At 38.8% G+C, this 13,230-nt stretch overlaps 1 protein-coding gene across 3 annotated transcripts in view; it reads left to right on the forward strand.

Moving 5' to 3' along the window:
* Usp37 (ubiquitin specific peptidase 37) overlaps positions 1-13,230 on the forward strand; it is a 102,963-nt gene that overhangs the window by 77,905 nt on the left and 11,828 nt on the right. For 2 of the 3 annotated variants that reach the window (XM_037210263.1, XM_028893035.2), the window contains 6 exons: positions 166-330; positions 2,001-2,066; positions 5,316-5,457; positions 7,240-7,495; positions 8,618-8,784; positions 10,161-10,221. In XM_037210263.1, the coding sequence (XP_037066158.1) occupies positions 166-330; positions 2,001-2,066; positions 5,316-5,457; positions 7,240-7,495; positions 8,618-8,784; positions 10,161-10,221 (857 nt within the window). The remainder of the gene's footprint in view (positions 1-165; positions 331-2,000; positions 2,067-5,315; positions 5,458-7,239; positions 7,496-8,617; positions 8,785-10,160; positions 10,222-13,230) is intronic. The other variant, XM_028893036.2, reaches the window with a different exon arrangement.

The following is a 13,230-nucleotide window of genomic DNA, read 5'->3' on the forward strand; positions in this document are numbered from 1 at the left end:
CTTGCCTCTGCCTTCCTGGTGCTGGGAGTAAAGGCGTGGGCCACCAACACCCAACCTGACCAACTGTATTGTCTAAGTCAAATTTGACATGATTAGAGTGATCACTTTAAGAGAGATACCTGTGTTCTATATGAATTAGCAGAGTCCTTCTCTTCTGTTTTTCAGGGTCCTCATTCTTCATTTAAAACGATACAGCTTCAATGTGGCTCTCTCACTTAACAACAAGATAGGACAACAGGTCATCATCCCAAGATACCTGACCCTGTCATCTCATTGCACTGAAAATACAAAACCACCTTTCACTCTTGGATGGAGTGCACATATGGCAATGTAAGAGACAACACTTTTAACCTTTACTTTTCAAATGGATTTTAATATTTCAGAGTGACCAAACTAAATAGCAATTCTCAGGAAAAATAATCCAACCCAAAAGGAGATTTCAATTCTGCATTATTTTGGAATTTTAGTGTTAAACTGCTGTCTGATAGAAGTAATTAAAGAAAAATGCTTACACAGAATTCTTCCAAATTTAATAGATGCCTGTTATAATACAGTGCTTTTTTGAGGGAGTGTTGCTACTCTTTTAGAACACACACACACACACACACAACCATTTGGTATGCTTGGAAATGTAAGTGAAATGTGGTAGTCCTAAGAATCACCTAGACACTAAAGTATTCATTTCTGTGTTCATCCTTGCAGGTTCTACTTCAGTAGATCTGAATAGGGCTTGAGAATCAATGTTCTTAAGATGCACAGAAAATCAAATGTTATGCTAGAGCTCTCCTCTAACCCCCAGATAGATTGATTGTTCTATAACTGTGAATTATGCCCAATGTAAATAACTTCAGAGACTCCTAGAAATGTTTCAGAGAGAAGTCCCCTTGGCTTTAGATTTTGCTTTGCCATCATGCATGCTGGGACCTTAGGTCTTCTGAATGCCATGCTCTCCTGCATGTGTGCTCTACTTGGAACCCGATGCTACAGTTCTTTTTCATACTTAGTAATTTGGTAGAATCATAAAATTCTGAAGCTGTAGTAAGTAGTGAAAAGAATTTTTGAAAATTTTGTTCAAATCCTTAATTTCACTGAGGACTAAGAGATTGATTTTCTTGTTAATAACTAAAAAAGGCCAAGTTTTGCTTGAGTATGGTAACACATGCCTGTAATTCCCAGGTTAGGCTATGTAGAAAGTTTGAGTCTACTCTGGGCTACATAATAATACTGTGTCTCCAAAAAGAAAAAGGAATGGCAAAGTGTCTTGGCTAATGTAGAGTTAGACATTACAGATAATAAATGAACATTTCCCAAAATTAATTGATGCAATTTTATAAGATATATTTACTTTGAATCTATAAATTACATCATGTAAGTTTACACTAAAGTCCTCATGGGTCTACTAATAAAGCATGTGCCCAGAGAGTCTTTAGTATTTGTAATTGTTTTTCTTTCTGCTTTTATTTGAAGAGAACATTTTTTTTTTTAACTTGGTACACACTGCCCTCTACTGGTAGTGCTTCTGACTGTGTTACATATCTTTGTGATCACTGATCTGAAATGAAGCTTTCTCACTACATTTTCATGCATTTTTAGTGGCTTCAGGACCTTGGAAAGTTTGACTTGTCTGTGGGAAAATAAAATTGTTGTAACCACTAACTACGGTAGAACATGCAGTGCTTGCCACCTAAGAAATCTCAATACATTGAGAGCTGTTTTGTTTTATTGCTCAAAACTAAAGAAATGAGATGAGATCCTTTCCCCCATGTGCTGCACTGACGTCATTTGTAAAGCTGCTTATTTTAATTATTAGATCAATGGGAGCCAGAGATGACAATTCATTTTCCCTCTGGACTTCTATGGTTAGTTATTGTAAAGTATTGCTTGCTTTGCAGGAGGGTATAAGAAGAGACTTACAGTGTAGAATAATTAACTTTACCAGTTAAATATCTACCTTTAATGATACAATTGTATACATTACATATTCTCCAATTTTCTGATAGTTCTAGACCATTGAAAGCCTCTCAAATGGTGAATTCCTGCATCACCAGCCCTTCTACACCTTCAAAGTGAGTTCTATTTCTTATGTACCCAAACTTTGTCTTTCTAAGGATTTGGCTCACCCTAATCTCTAAGGTTACCCACTCCCTTTTTCTTCATCATTTCTTTTTGCATGCCAGTTGCTCAGTATCACTCATACTTAGGAATGTTCTTGAGTCTGGCTTAGATAGGACCTTGTTTTAGCAGTCAAAAAAGGTTCCAGGATTATTTTGTTTTTAAATTTCTTAAAAGACCTCTGCTAATAGCATTATTTTCATCCTAAGACTCTTAAGAATTGACTCTAAGGTTTAAAAAGATAAAATAACTCCTATCTAAAGCATCCTTCCTCACAGGCACAGGACCTCACATATTGCTAGCTCATCCTGAAACTGACAGGAAGAATTCTGAAGGAAACAAGAAACAAACAGGCTCTGGAATGTTAAAATTTATTATGTATACAGTGTTCTGCCTGCAGACCAGAAGAGGGCACCAGATCTCATTACAGATGGTTGTGAGCCACCATGCTGGGAATTGAACTCAGGATCTTTGGAAGAACAGCCAGTGCTCTTAACCTCTGAGCCATCTCTCCAGCCAGACCCCCCCCCCTTTTTTTTTTTTTTTAATTAGACCATTTTAATTTACTTAGTTGTCAGTTGACTTCAAAATTTATTTTTCTGGGGCTGGAAAGATGGCTCAGAGGTTAAGGACACTGGCTGTTCTTCCAGAGGTCCTGAGTCCAATTCCCAGCAACCACATGGTGGCTCACAACCATCTGTAATGAGATCTGGCGCCCTCTTCTGGCTTCGGGGATACATGCAGACAGAACACTATATACATAATAAATAAATTTTTTTAAAAAAAAAAATGTATTTTTCTGAAAATTTGATGTCCCAAAGTCTTTTTAGGAAAAGCACAGTTTTGTTAAAATGCTTATTTGGGGGTTGTATATCCATATGATGACATTTAGGAACAGCTGTTTTCTTTTCCTCCTGTAATTATTTTTCAGTGCAATAAAACCAGATGATTACCATGACTAGAAATCTGAAATGTACCCATATGAATACTCTTGCCTACTCTCCAGATACAAATGAGCAATACTACTTGTCCGCTTAGAAAGTGAGCAAGTAATGCATTTGAAGAGGCTAAGTTCTGAACTGAATACCACTGATTCTTCTGTGATATTCTTTGTAAAATACATTTGACCATGGTAAAAACATAGCTAGGTATCACCCCCTTCAACAAAGTATTTGCCTGATTTTAAAAAAAAAAAATACCTTGAGGTTTTCTTGATGAGCATGAAATCAAAAATAATTAAAGATGGGTGTGTTTGGTGGCATACATCTGTAGTCAATCCTAGCACCTGGGAGGTAAAGGCAGGAGATTCAGGAATTGAAGGCCATCCTCAAACAAATAGCAAGTTTGAGGCCATCCTGGGCTACATGAGACTGAGACTGTCCCAAAACCATTGGTGGGTGGCTAATTTGGCGATTTCTAAATTATGCTGGAAACCTTATAAAGACATCATAGGCTGCTGGCTATCCAAGTATCTGGACTCTGCATGCTGCCTCCAATCAGCTTCTTGGGTGTGTTCATCTTGACACTGACCACTTGCCTCTCTTCTTTATCCGTGGTTCTATGCTGTCCTCTTGATTTTCACTGCACTCTCTTTTATTCTTGGTGCCATCCTATTTACTTACAGTTTTCACATTTGAATGAGTTTCTCTTAACTTGCATCAAAGGCAATTGTTCTTTTTGACGTTGGCCCTTCTTCCTTTAGTGCAGTGGCACTTGGTCTGCTATCACTAAAGAATACAGTTTCATGTGAATGAATTTTAACACAACTGAAGCTTGCCTTTTTAAGCATGTATATCTTCAAATTTTAACCATATTGGATGAAAATTTTCTAAAATATGTTGATGCTATTCTCTTCCTTTTTTACTTTATTTATTTATTTATTTTATTTATTTTGATTTTAGGTGTTGCTTCTCTATGTAGCCCTGGCTCTCCCAGAACTTGCTCTGTAGACCAGGCTGGCCTCAGACTCACAGAGATCCGTCTACTTCTGCCTCCCAAGTGCTGATATTAAAGGCATGGGTCACCATGCTCAGCATGTGTGATGTTCTTAAACACTTTGAGACAGTTATATATTTCTTAATGATTTAGAATTTGCATTATGGGGCTGGAAAGATAAAGCAAGGCCTCAGGCACTTCCACACATGTGGCATACTGACACACAGACGTACACACGTATATTTGCAAAATCTTTTTAAAAAAAAAGTGAATCCACATTCTTAGTATCAGTACTGCACTGGGTTTTGTTTGTAGTTTTGTTTTCAGACATACTCTAGCTGTATAACCCAGGGTAGTCTCAAATCTGCAGTTTTATTTCCTCAGCCTCCCTAGAGCTGTTAGTACAAATGTGCACTATCATGCCCAGCTTTACTGTTTTCCAATATGGATGCTATTTGCCTTTACATTGAACAACTTTTAGTTCTTTCTTTTTCTTCCCTTCTTTGTGATTATCCTCCCTCATTTCATAGCTCTCATTTCTTATGAAATTGCTACAATATTGAAAATACATCATGTTCTGTTAATTGTGTTAGGATTTAGAACTGCCTTCTCAGAAGCTTCCCCCTACCTTAATTTGGAATGTCTGTTCTGGAGGGTAGAGTGGTTACCAGAAGTCTGACCTTGAAATAATAAAATAAGTGGATTGTTGCTGTCATTTTTAAAGTACATAGATCATAATTCAAACAATCAAAAATTAGGCCTCAGTACTTTGTCAAAAAAGCTGATTTATTGCCAGATTTGGTAGAGCATACCTCTAATCCCAGCACTTGGGAGGCAGAAGTAAGCGAATCTCTGTGAGTTTGAGGCCAACCTGGTCTATTATACATAATGAGTTCCAAAACAATCAGAGCTATGTAAGAGACTCTGTCTCAAAAAAATAAAAATAACAGCACCTCAAACTGATTAATTGCCATGCCTTCATGAACTTCATGACCTCAATAGAATACTTACTTTATAAAGACAGTAACAAACTACATTTGGAATTGGTCATTAAAAAGGCACAAAGTTTACTGGTGACACACAATAGATGAGCATTTTCAAACCATGGCTCTTTAGGAGGACATTGAAAGTAATCCTTAAATATACTTCTTTTGATACAATATTTTTCCTCTGTTAAATAATTTTCCATAATAGAAAAGCTTTATGTTTTGGTGTTTGTACCGCAAAAACAAAAAACTAAAGACAAGACCTTTTTTATGTAATTATAGGAAATTCACCTTCAAATCCAAAAGCTCCTTTACTTCATGCCTTGATTCTGACAGTGAGGATGAACTAAAACGCTCTGTGGCCCTCAGCCAGAGGCTTTGTGATATGTCAGGCAGTGAACAGCAGCAGGAAGATGTGGAAAAAGTAAGTAATGGTTCATCAGAATATCTGATAATATTCTGTTCAGTTTAGCTATTCAAACAAGTACCTCAGCATATTAAAGACATTCACAAGATAGATCTCAAATTTAATGCCTGTGTTTGAGACACTAGTTTTAGAGAGTACTTTTCCTAGATAAACAAAAAAAAAAACCCAACAGACTTGTCTGAGCAGAATGGTACGTGCTTATTTTCTCATTACAGAGGAGGCCGAGGCAGAATTCTATGTTCAATGCCAGCCTAGTCTATATAGCAAGACAAAAAAAAGTAGTCTGTTTTAAAGAAATGAATGTTACTGGGGATTTGGCCTAGTGGTGAAGTATTTGGCTAACATGTATGAGGTTCTGAGTTCAATCCCCAGTTCTTCATGCAAGGGTAGAGTGACACCAGAAACTCTCAGAACTACTTCCACATTCTAAGTTTCATCTATTTGCTTATTTTGATAACTGTCTTTTATAGGAGAAAAATCATAGTACGTATTTTATATCAACAGAACAAGTAGGTAATCTCATTTGTTAAATCACAATCATGAAGACACAGCTACATCATCTATTACAGTCCTCAATAATTAGCACTTCAAAAAAGGAAGCTTTTTCAGGTGTTTGCATCATTCTATAGAACTATAGTAGTTACTATCTTACAATAAAGCTGAAGGAAGTTTGTGGTTGCTTCCCTTAAAAATGAAAAGAAAACCAGGAATTCTCCTAGAATAAGTTACTCAAGCTGGGCAGTGATGGACCACGCTTTTAATCCCAGCACTTGGTAGGCAGAGGCAGGAGGATCTCAGTAAGCTTGAGGCCAGCCTGGTCTACAAAGCAAGTTCCAGGACAGCCAGAACTGTTACACAGAGAAACCCTGTCTCGAAGAAACAAAAACAAAAAACAAAAAAAAGTTACTCAGAAAATATATTTTTTTAATTTCTATAATCTTGTGTAGCTTTTATTTTTCTCATATATGACTAGACACATCTAGATGTACATTGCTAGAGCATGATGTGAATTGGTAATAGGCCTTTATAGTAACTCTCTCAGCATTACTTCAGGCGAGCGCACCAAAGCAGCAGGACGAAGAAAAGACTCAGAGCCAGCACAAGAAAATTTCACACACAAAATTAATATTCAGGGTAATGAACAGAATGTTTACAGTATAATCCATGTATAACTGGACCAAAATACTTAATACTTATTATCTCTGACTAATCTTTTGTTTTTTTGAGACATGATCTTACGTTATAGCCTAGACTGACCTGGAATTTATAGCCATTTTCTTGCCTCTGCCTCCCAAGTGCTAGAATTACAAACCTTCACCACCATGCCCAGTTCATTTACTGGTCTAAGTAACTTTATTTTAGCAGTGTTTATCTTCCAGATTTTTATAAAGGGTATACTTTGTACCTGTCATAATCGAGAAAAACTGTTAGGCTTGGAATTGTAGCTCAGCTGGTAAAATGCTTGCCTAGCATACATAAAGCTGTGGGTGTGAACATCAGTACCATATAAATCAGACATGGTAGCAAACAAATTTAATTCCACACTCATTTTTTAATTATATAGGGGTAAGGGGTGCTCTCGAAAGCCAGAAGAGAGTCAGACTCAGGAACTGAGAACTGACTGTGATCCTTGCAAAAGGAATATGTACTCCTGACTGCTGAGCCATCTCCCAGCCTCCAAATCCCCACTTTAAACTCTGGGATATATTAGATATAGTGCTCAACATTAGCTATGTTGATAGACACTTGGCTTCTTGTAAAAGTAATTCTTTTCTTCAGGATTCGAAATTGTGTAGATTAGAGCCTGGGAAATCGGAACTGGAGAACTCAGGATTTGACAGAATGAGTGAGGAAGAGGTGCTGGCAGCTGTGTTAGAGATAAGTAGGAGAGAAGCTTCACCCGAGCACAGCCATGAGGATGACGATAAGCCAACCAGCAGCCCTGACACTGGATTTGCAGAAGATGATATTCAAGAAATGCCTGAAAATCCAGATGCTATGGAGACTGAGAAACCCAAAACAGTTGCTGAGCCAGGTAGGTTTCATCAAGTGTATGTTACACAAAACATTGTTCCAGAGCCTATAATGACATGTAGCTTCTAAATAATTCAAGCCCTCAGGTTTGGAAATGGAAGTTATAGCAGGATATCACAAAATTACTTTCTAGATTTGTGGAGTCAGAGCCTCTTCAATTTTGAATTATTTTATATGCAAGTAAAATAATAATTAGTTCATCCTCAGTTTAACAAGAAAGAAAAAGCTGATAGAGTTCTTATTAGGTATTTATTCCTCTTAATGCAAATATCCCTTATGTATTCCCTGTTCTTATTAGTCACTGCTTTATAAATATCACTTTTTTGTATTAATCCCTTGTTTTCAGAACTATTACTGTGGGTCAGTGCTTCTAAATCAAGGTCATTCTCCCCTGTCTGCCCTGGAATATTTGACAGTGTCTTTCATTTTCAGTTATCACAAGTCAAGAGAAGTGGGGTTGGAGATTTAGCTCAGTGGTAGAGCGCTTGCCTAGCAATTGCAAGACCCTAGGTTTGGTCCTCAGCTCTGGAAAAAAAACCAAGGTAGCGAGTAGAGAGAACTGGACTTCTGCATCAGCACTGCCACCATAATTGAGAGGGGTCTTTCGTTCCTGTCAGGTGACTCCATTCAAGCTCTCCTATCCCTGGTAGAGTCTGGGGAGCCTTCGAAAGTTCACAGCATACACTCCTCTCCATTCCCCACTCCCCAGAGGCCTCATTTGTCCCCCAGTCAAATTATTAATGGTGCTGAGGCTGAGAAACCCTGATAATGATGTGCTAAGATGAAATGGTTGGTCCCCAAAAATTCTGAGTACAGGCTGGGGCTGTAGCTTGTTTAGTAGCAGACATGCCTACCGTGCACGAAGCCCTTGGTTTGATCCCTAGCACCCTATAAAACCAAGCATGATGGTGCACACCAGTAATCCCAGCAAGGGTATGGAGGTGGGAGGTCAGAGTCAAGGTCATCCTCGGCTACATAGCAAGTTCTAGGACTGCCTGAGCTACCTGAGACCCTAAACCTAACATGTTAGATGAGGGTAGGGTAAATTACTCTCTCAACAGTAGGTGTCACTAGAGTTCACAAAAATTCAGTTTTTTTCCAAAATAATTTTCTACTTCTTTAGATCCTACTAGTTTTACTGAGATAACAAAAGACTGTGATGAGAATAAAGAAAACAAAACTCCAGAAGGCTCTCAGGGAGAGGTTGACTGGCTCCAGCAGTTTGACATGGAACGTGAAAGAGAAGAGCAGGAGCTTCAGCAAGCACTGGCTCAGAGCCTTCAAGAACAAGTAAGACACTTTCTGTTACTGCTTCCTCCGTCCCTCCAGACATCGAGTCACAGTAACTCATGTGTTAAGCAATCACTATGTGTCAGGCATTGCTCCTGGCTGTTTATGTATAGTTATTGCAAAAAAAAAGAACCAAAAAACTGTTTGGCCTTGCTTTGGGTTTGAATGAACAGTTAAATGAATAGATTTTTTTATTATTATTAAAATATGATTAGTCATGTTATGCTGTAGTTGGTTGCATGTTAAAGTAAAATGGGATGTTAAAGGTTGTGCCATGTTACCTTTATTCTGCAAGCTGTCAACAAGTCCTCACCATGATTTTGTGAGGTACATTGAGTCATATACTTATTTGGTTATTTTCTTATGATATATCTTCTGTTATAAACTATTTGACCACAGATTTCTCAGAAATATCTAAAATCTTATCAGTTCATTATATGGCAAGTCTGTACACAAGTGTTCGTTGTACTGGGGATCAAACATAGCATTGCCTACTCTAGGCTGTATCCCTAGTTCTCAGTTTTTACTTTAAAGATTTATTGTATTTTATGTGTATGCACATTTATATGCATGTGTATATGTGGACCATGTGACTGTCTGATGCCCACAGAGGCCAGAAGGCATCAGTTCCTCTGGGATTGGAAATTACAAGTAGTTGTGAGCCAACATGTGGGTACTGGGAATTGAAGCTGTGTTCTCTGCAAGAGCAGAAAGTGTTCTTGACCACTGAGCCATCTCTCTGAACCCCCAATTTTTACTTATTTTTGTTTGTTTGTTTTTTTGTTTGTTTGGTTGGTTGGTTAGTTTTTTGAGGCAGAGTTTCTCTGTGTAACAGCCTAGGCTGTCCTGGAACTCATTCTGTAGACCAGGCTGGCCTCAACTGCCTACCTTTGCCTCCCAAGTGCTCGAATTAAAGGCATGCACCACCACAGTTGGGCTCAATTTTTATTTCTTTTTATATTAGTTGATTTGACCTGTTGTATCATCTATGATACTTGACTTATAGGTGCTATTTTCATGGTTGTCTGATCTAAGATAATCCAAATCATACTAATGAAAATTTCATGGGACTGGAAATGTAGATCACTGATAGAGCATTTTGCCTGGTGTTATGCATGGTCCTGGGTTCAATCCCTAGCATTGAAAAACAAGCAAAAGTTAGTAAGACTCCCTAAAATGAATGCTTGCAGAAAATCAGTAAACCAGGAACTTGCTTTTGCTTCTATTCCACCTTCCTCATAGGTCAGAGTCCAAATATCTGTAAAGCTAGAGAAAGCATGGTGAGCAAATGCTCCCAGAGAAGCTTGTTTTCTCTTCATCAGTTGTGTCTAAGGAGTATCTTTTTAAATACCTTAGATTTGTTCTTATCTCTTTAGGAGGCTTGGGAACAGAAAGAAGATGATGACCTCAAAAGAGCTACAGAGTTAAGTCTTCAAGGTATGGAGATTAATTACATTTTTAAATGGAAAAGTGTATTAATACATAAAAAACATTTTAAACATATTTTTTAGACAAGGTCTCATTTACCCTAAGCTATCTTTGGAACTTTCTGTGTAACCAAGGATGGCCTTGAACTCCTGCTCTTGCCTCCTTAGTGCTGAGATTACAAGTATACAACACTGTAACTGGTTTATGCAATAATGGGGGTCACATGCAGGGCCTTATGTGTGGTAAGCAAACACTGTCAACTGAGCTATATCCTCAGCCCTAAGTTTTTGGTTTTTTTTAAATATAGTAACAAATTTGAACACCTCCCAGATACAGAGAAAGAACTTTAGAAGTTACTACCTGTATATCTCTGTTTCTCTCTCAGAGAAAAATCACTGTTGTAATATTGCCTTTAGCTTGATTTTTTTTATATGTTAATTATATAATGTATTATTACATACTATATATTAATTACATATAATGTATACAATAATTAATATATTACATTGTGTGGTATATAGGTATATATGACAATATATGGTGTTTCCATTATATTAATTAAAATATATTTATAATATATATTTATTATTATATATGTATATTTTTATAACTAGGGCTGGAAAGATAGCTCAGTGATTAAGAGAGCCAGTTGCTTTTCCAGAGGTCCCAACTTTGATTTCCAGCACCTATATAATAATATCTTACAACCATCCATAACTCCAGGTCCACAGAAAACAGCACCCCCTTCTGACCTCTGTGGCACCAGGCATGCATATAGTACACATAAATACATGCAGGCAAAAGACCCATACACATGTAACAAGTAAATATAAAAAGTATGTACTTAGGCCGGGCGGTGGTGGCGCACGCCTTTAATCCCAGCACTCGGGAGGCAGAGGCAGGCGGATCTCTGTGAGTTCGAGGCCAGCCTGGTCTCCAAAGCGAGTTCCAGGAAAGGCGCAAAGCTACACAGAGAAACCCTGTCTCAAAAAAAAAAAAAAAAAAAAGTATGTACTTAGATTTTTAAAGTTATTTTACGCCGGGCGGTGGTGGTGCACGCCTTTAATCCCAGCACTCGGGAGCCAGAGCCAGGCGGATCTCTGTGAGTTCGAGGCCAGCCTGGGCTACCAAGTGAGTCCCAGGAAAGGCGCAAAGCTACACAGAGAAACCCTGTCTCGAAAAACCTAAATAAATAAATAAATAAATAAATAAATAAAGTTATTTTACTATCTTTATCTGTACCAAAATAATGTTTTTAATCTTTGTTTTAATCTAAAAATAATAGCAAGACAAAATATATATTTAATAAAAAATTTAAGGTGCCATTTCTAAGCTTTCTACAAGAATATATTGATGACGTCAGTTCTCCAATCCATTTTCCATCAGTTCACTCTCAGGAAGTCAGTTGACAGAGCCAAGAATGAGGACTCAGTAGCATAAGATTCACACCCGGGGGGTGGCGGGACAGACAAGGATAGTTCAGTAAGGAAGACACCTAGCTGTGCAGGCGTGATGACTTGTTTGGATCCCTGCACCCATGTGAAAGAAAAGGCCAGGCCTGCTCACAGAAGTGCTTGTAATCTCAGTACCAAGGGGTGGGGAGGAAAGATGAAAACCGGAGGTGACTGGTGCTTGCTGCCAGACTGCCTCTGGGTTCAATGAGAGAGACCCTATCTCACAGGAACAAGGTGTGGAATGATAGATATATATTTAGAAATTCACACATGGTCATGCTGTTTGGCAGAATTAATTAGTATGTGGACCAGGTACTAGACATCCATGGAGATCTTTAGTCACAGAGACTTGGCTAGCTCTTCAGATGTTTCTAAAATGCTTTTGGTTTTTCTCCAGTTCTCAGAAACAGATGGAGATAGAACACTTGGGTAGTGAAATGAGTGATCCTGAATGATCTGAAAAGCAGAGTCCAGAGGCGAGAGTAAAAATTTTGCCAGCACTGTAGTTAGGACAAAGGTACAGACAAAAAAAGTAGACTTCTCAGGCATTCTACCTTTAGGACAAGCTGGGTATGGGGTCCCCACCTGTAATCCCAGCCCTTGGGAGATGGAGCCAGGGAGTTCAAAATCAAGGGTTAATCATCAGCTCCATAGATAATCTGAGACTAGTCTGGCCTATATGAGACTCTATCTCAAGAAAATAAAAATAATACAGTGATGGCTCTCTCAAGTTGTATTACCACAATCTGGACTGCCTGCCTTTAACCACGTACAGATGCTGGGAGATCTTCCCAGCCACCATATTCTATTTCTACCCCCATCTTCCTCCCAAAAATCTCACTATATGGAAGCCCTGCCTGCTAGATCTCACTATGGTCTCAAACTCATAAGAGATCTGCCTGCCTCTGTCTCCAGATTGGGATTAAAGGCGTACACCACCAAACCTGGCTTTTTTTTTTTCCCCTGGTTTTTCCAGACAGGGTTTCTCTGTGTAGTTTTGGTGCCTGTCCTGGATCTCTCTCTGTAGACCAGGCTGGCCTCGAACTCACAAAGATCCACCTGGCTCTGCCTCCCGAATGCTGGGTTTAAAGGCGTGCGCCACCCCCGCCCAGCTTTTCTCCCCCCTTTTTTAATTGGGGGAGGCAGAGGGAAGGGACTGCTGTGGTGCACATGTGGAGATCAGGACACAACTTACAAGATAGGAGTCAGTTCTCTCCTGCCATATGAGTTCTGGGAACTGAACTCACGCCATTGAGCTTAGCAGCAAATACTTTTACTCACTGAGTCATCTCACAGATGAGGGGGGTGAGGGGTGTTATCTTTCTGACAAGATCTTTCGCAGGCTTGCACCAGCTAGGCAAGGGTGATCTTGAACTGGTCCTCTTACATCTCCCTCCCAAGTGTTAGGAATGGGACCCTGTGCCACAACACCTGGTTTCACTTTTGTAGTTTTGTTTAAGATGGGGTCTCACTATACAGCTGTGGCTGGCCTAGAACTCAATATGTAGACCAAACTGGCCTCCTTCTCACAGACATCCACTTACCTCTGCCTCCTGAGTGCTAG

This window comes from Peromyscus leucopus, chromosome 13, assembly GCF_004664715.2.
Source record: "Peromyscus leucopus breed LL Stock chromosome 13, UCI_PerLeu_2.1, whole genome shotgun sequence".
NCBI lineage: Eukaryota > Metazoa > Chordata > Mammalia > Rodentia > Cricetidae > Peromyscus > Peromyscus leucopus.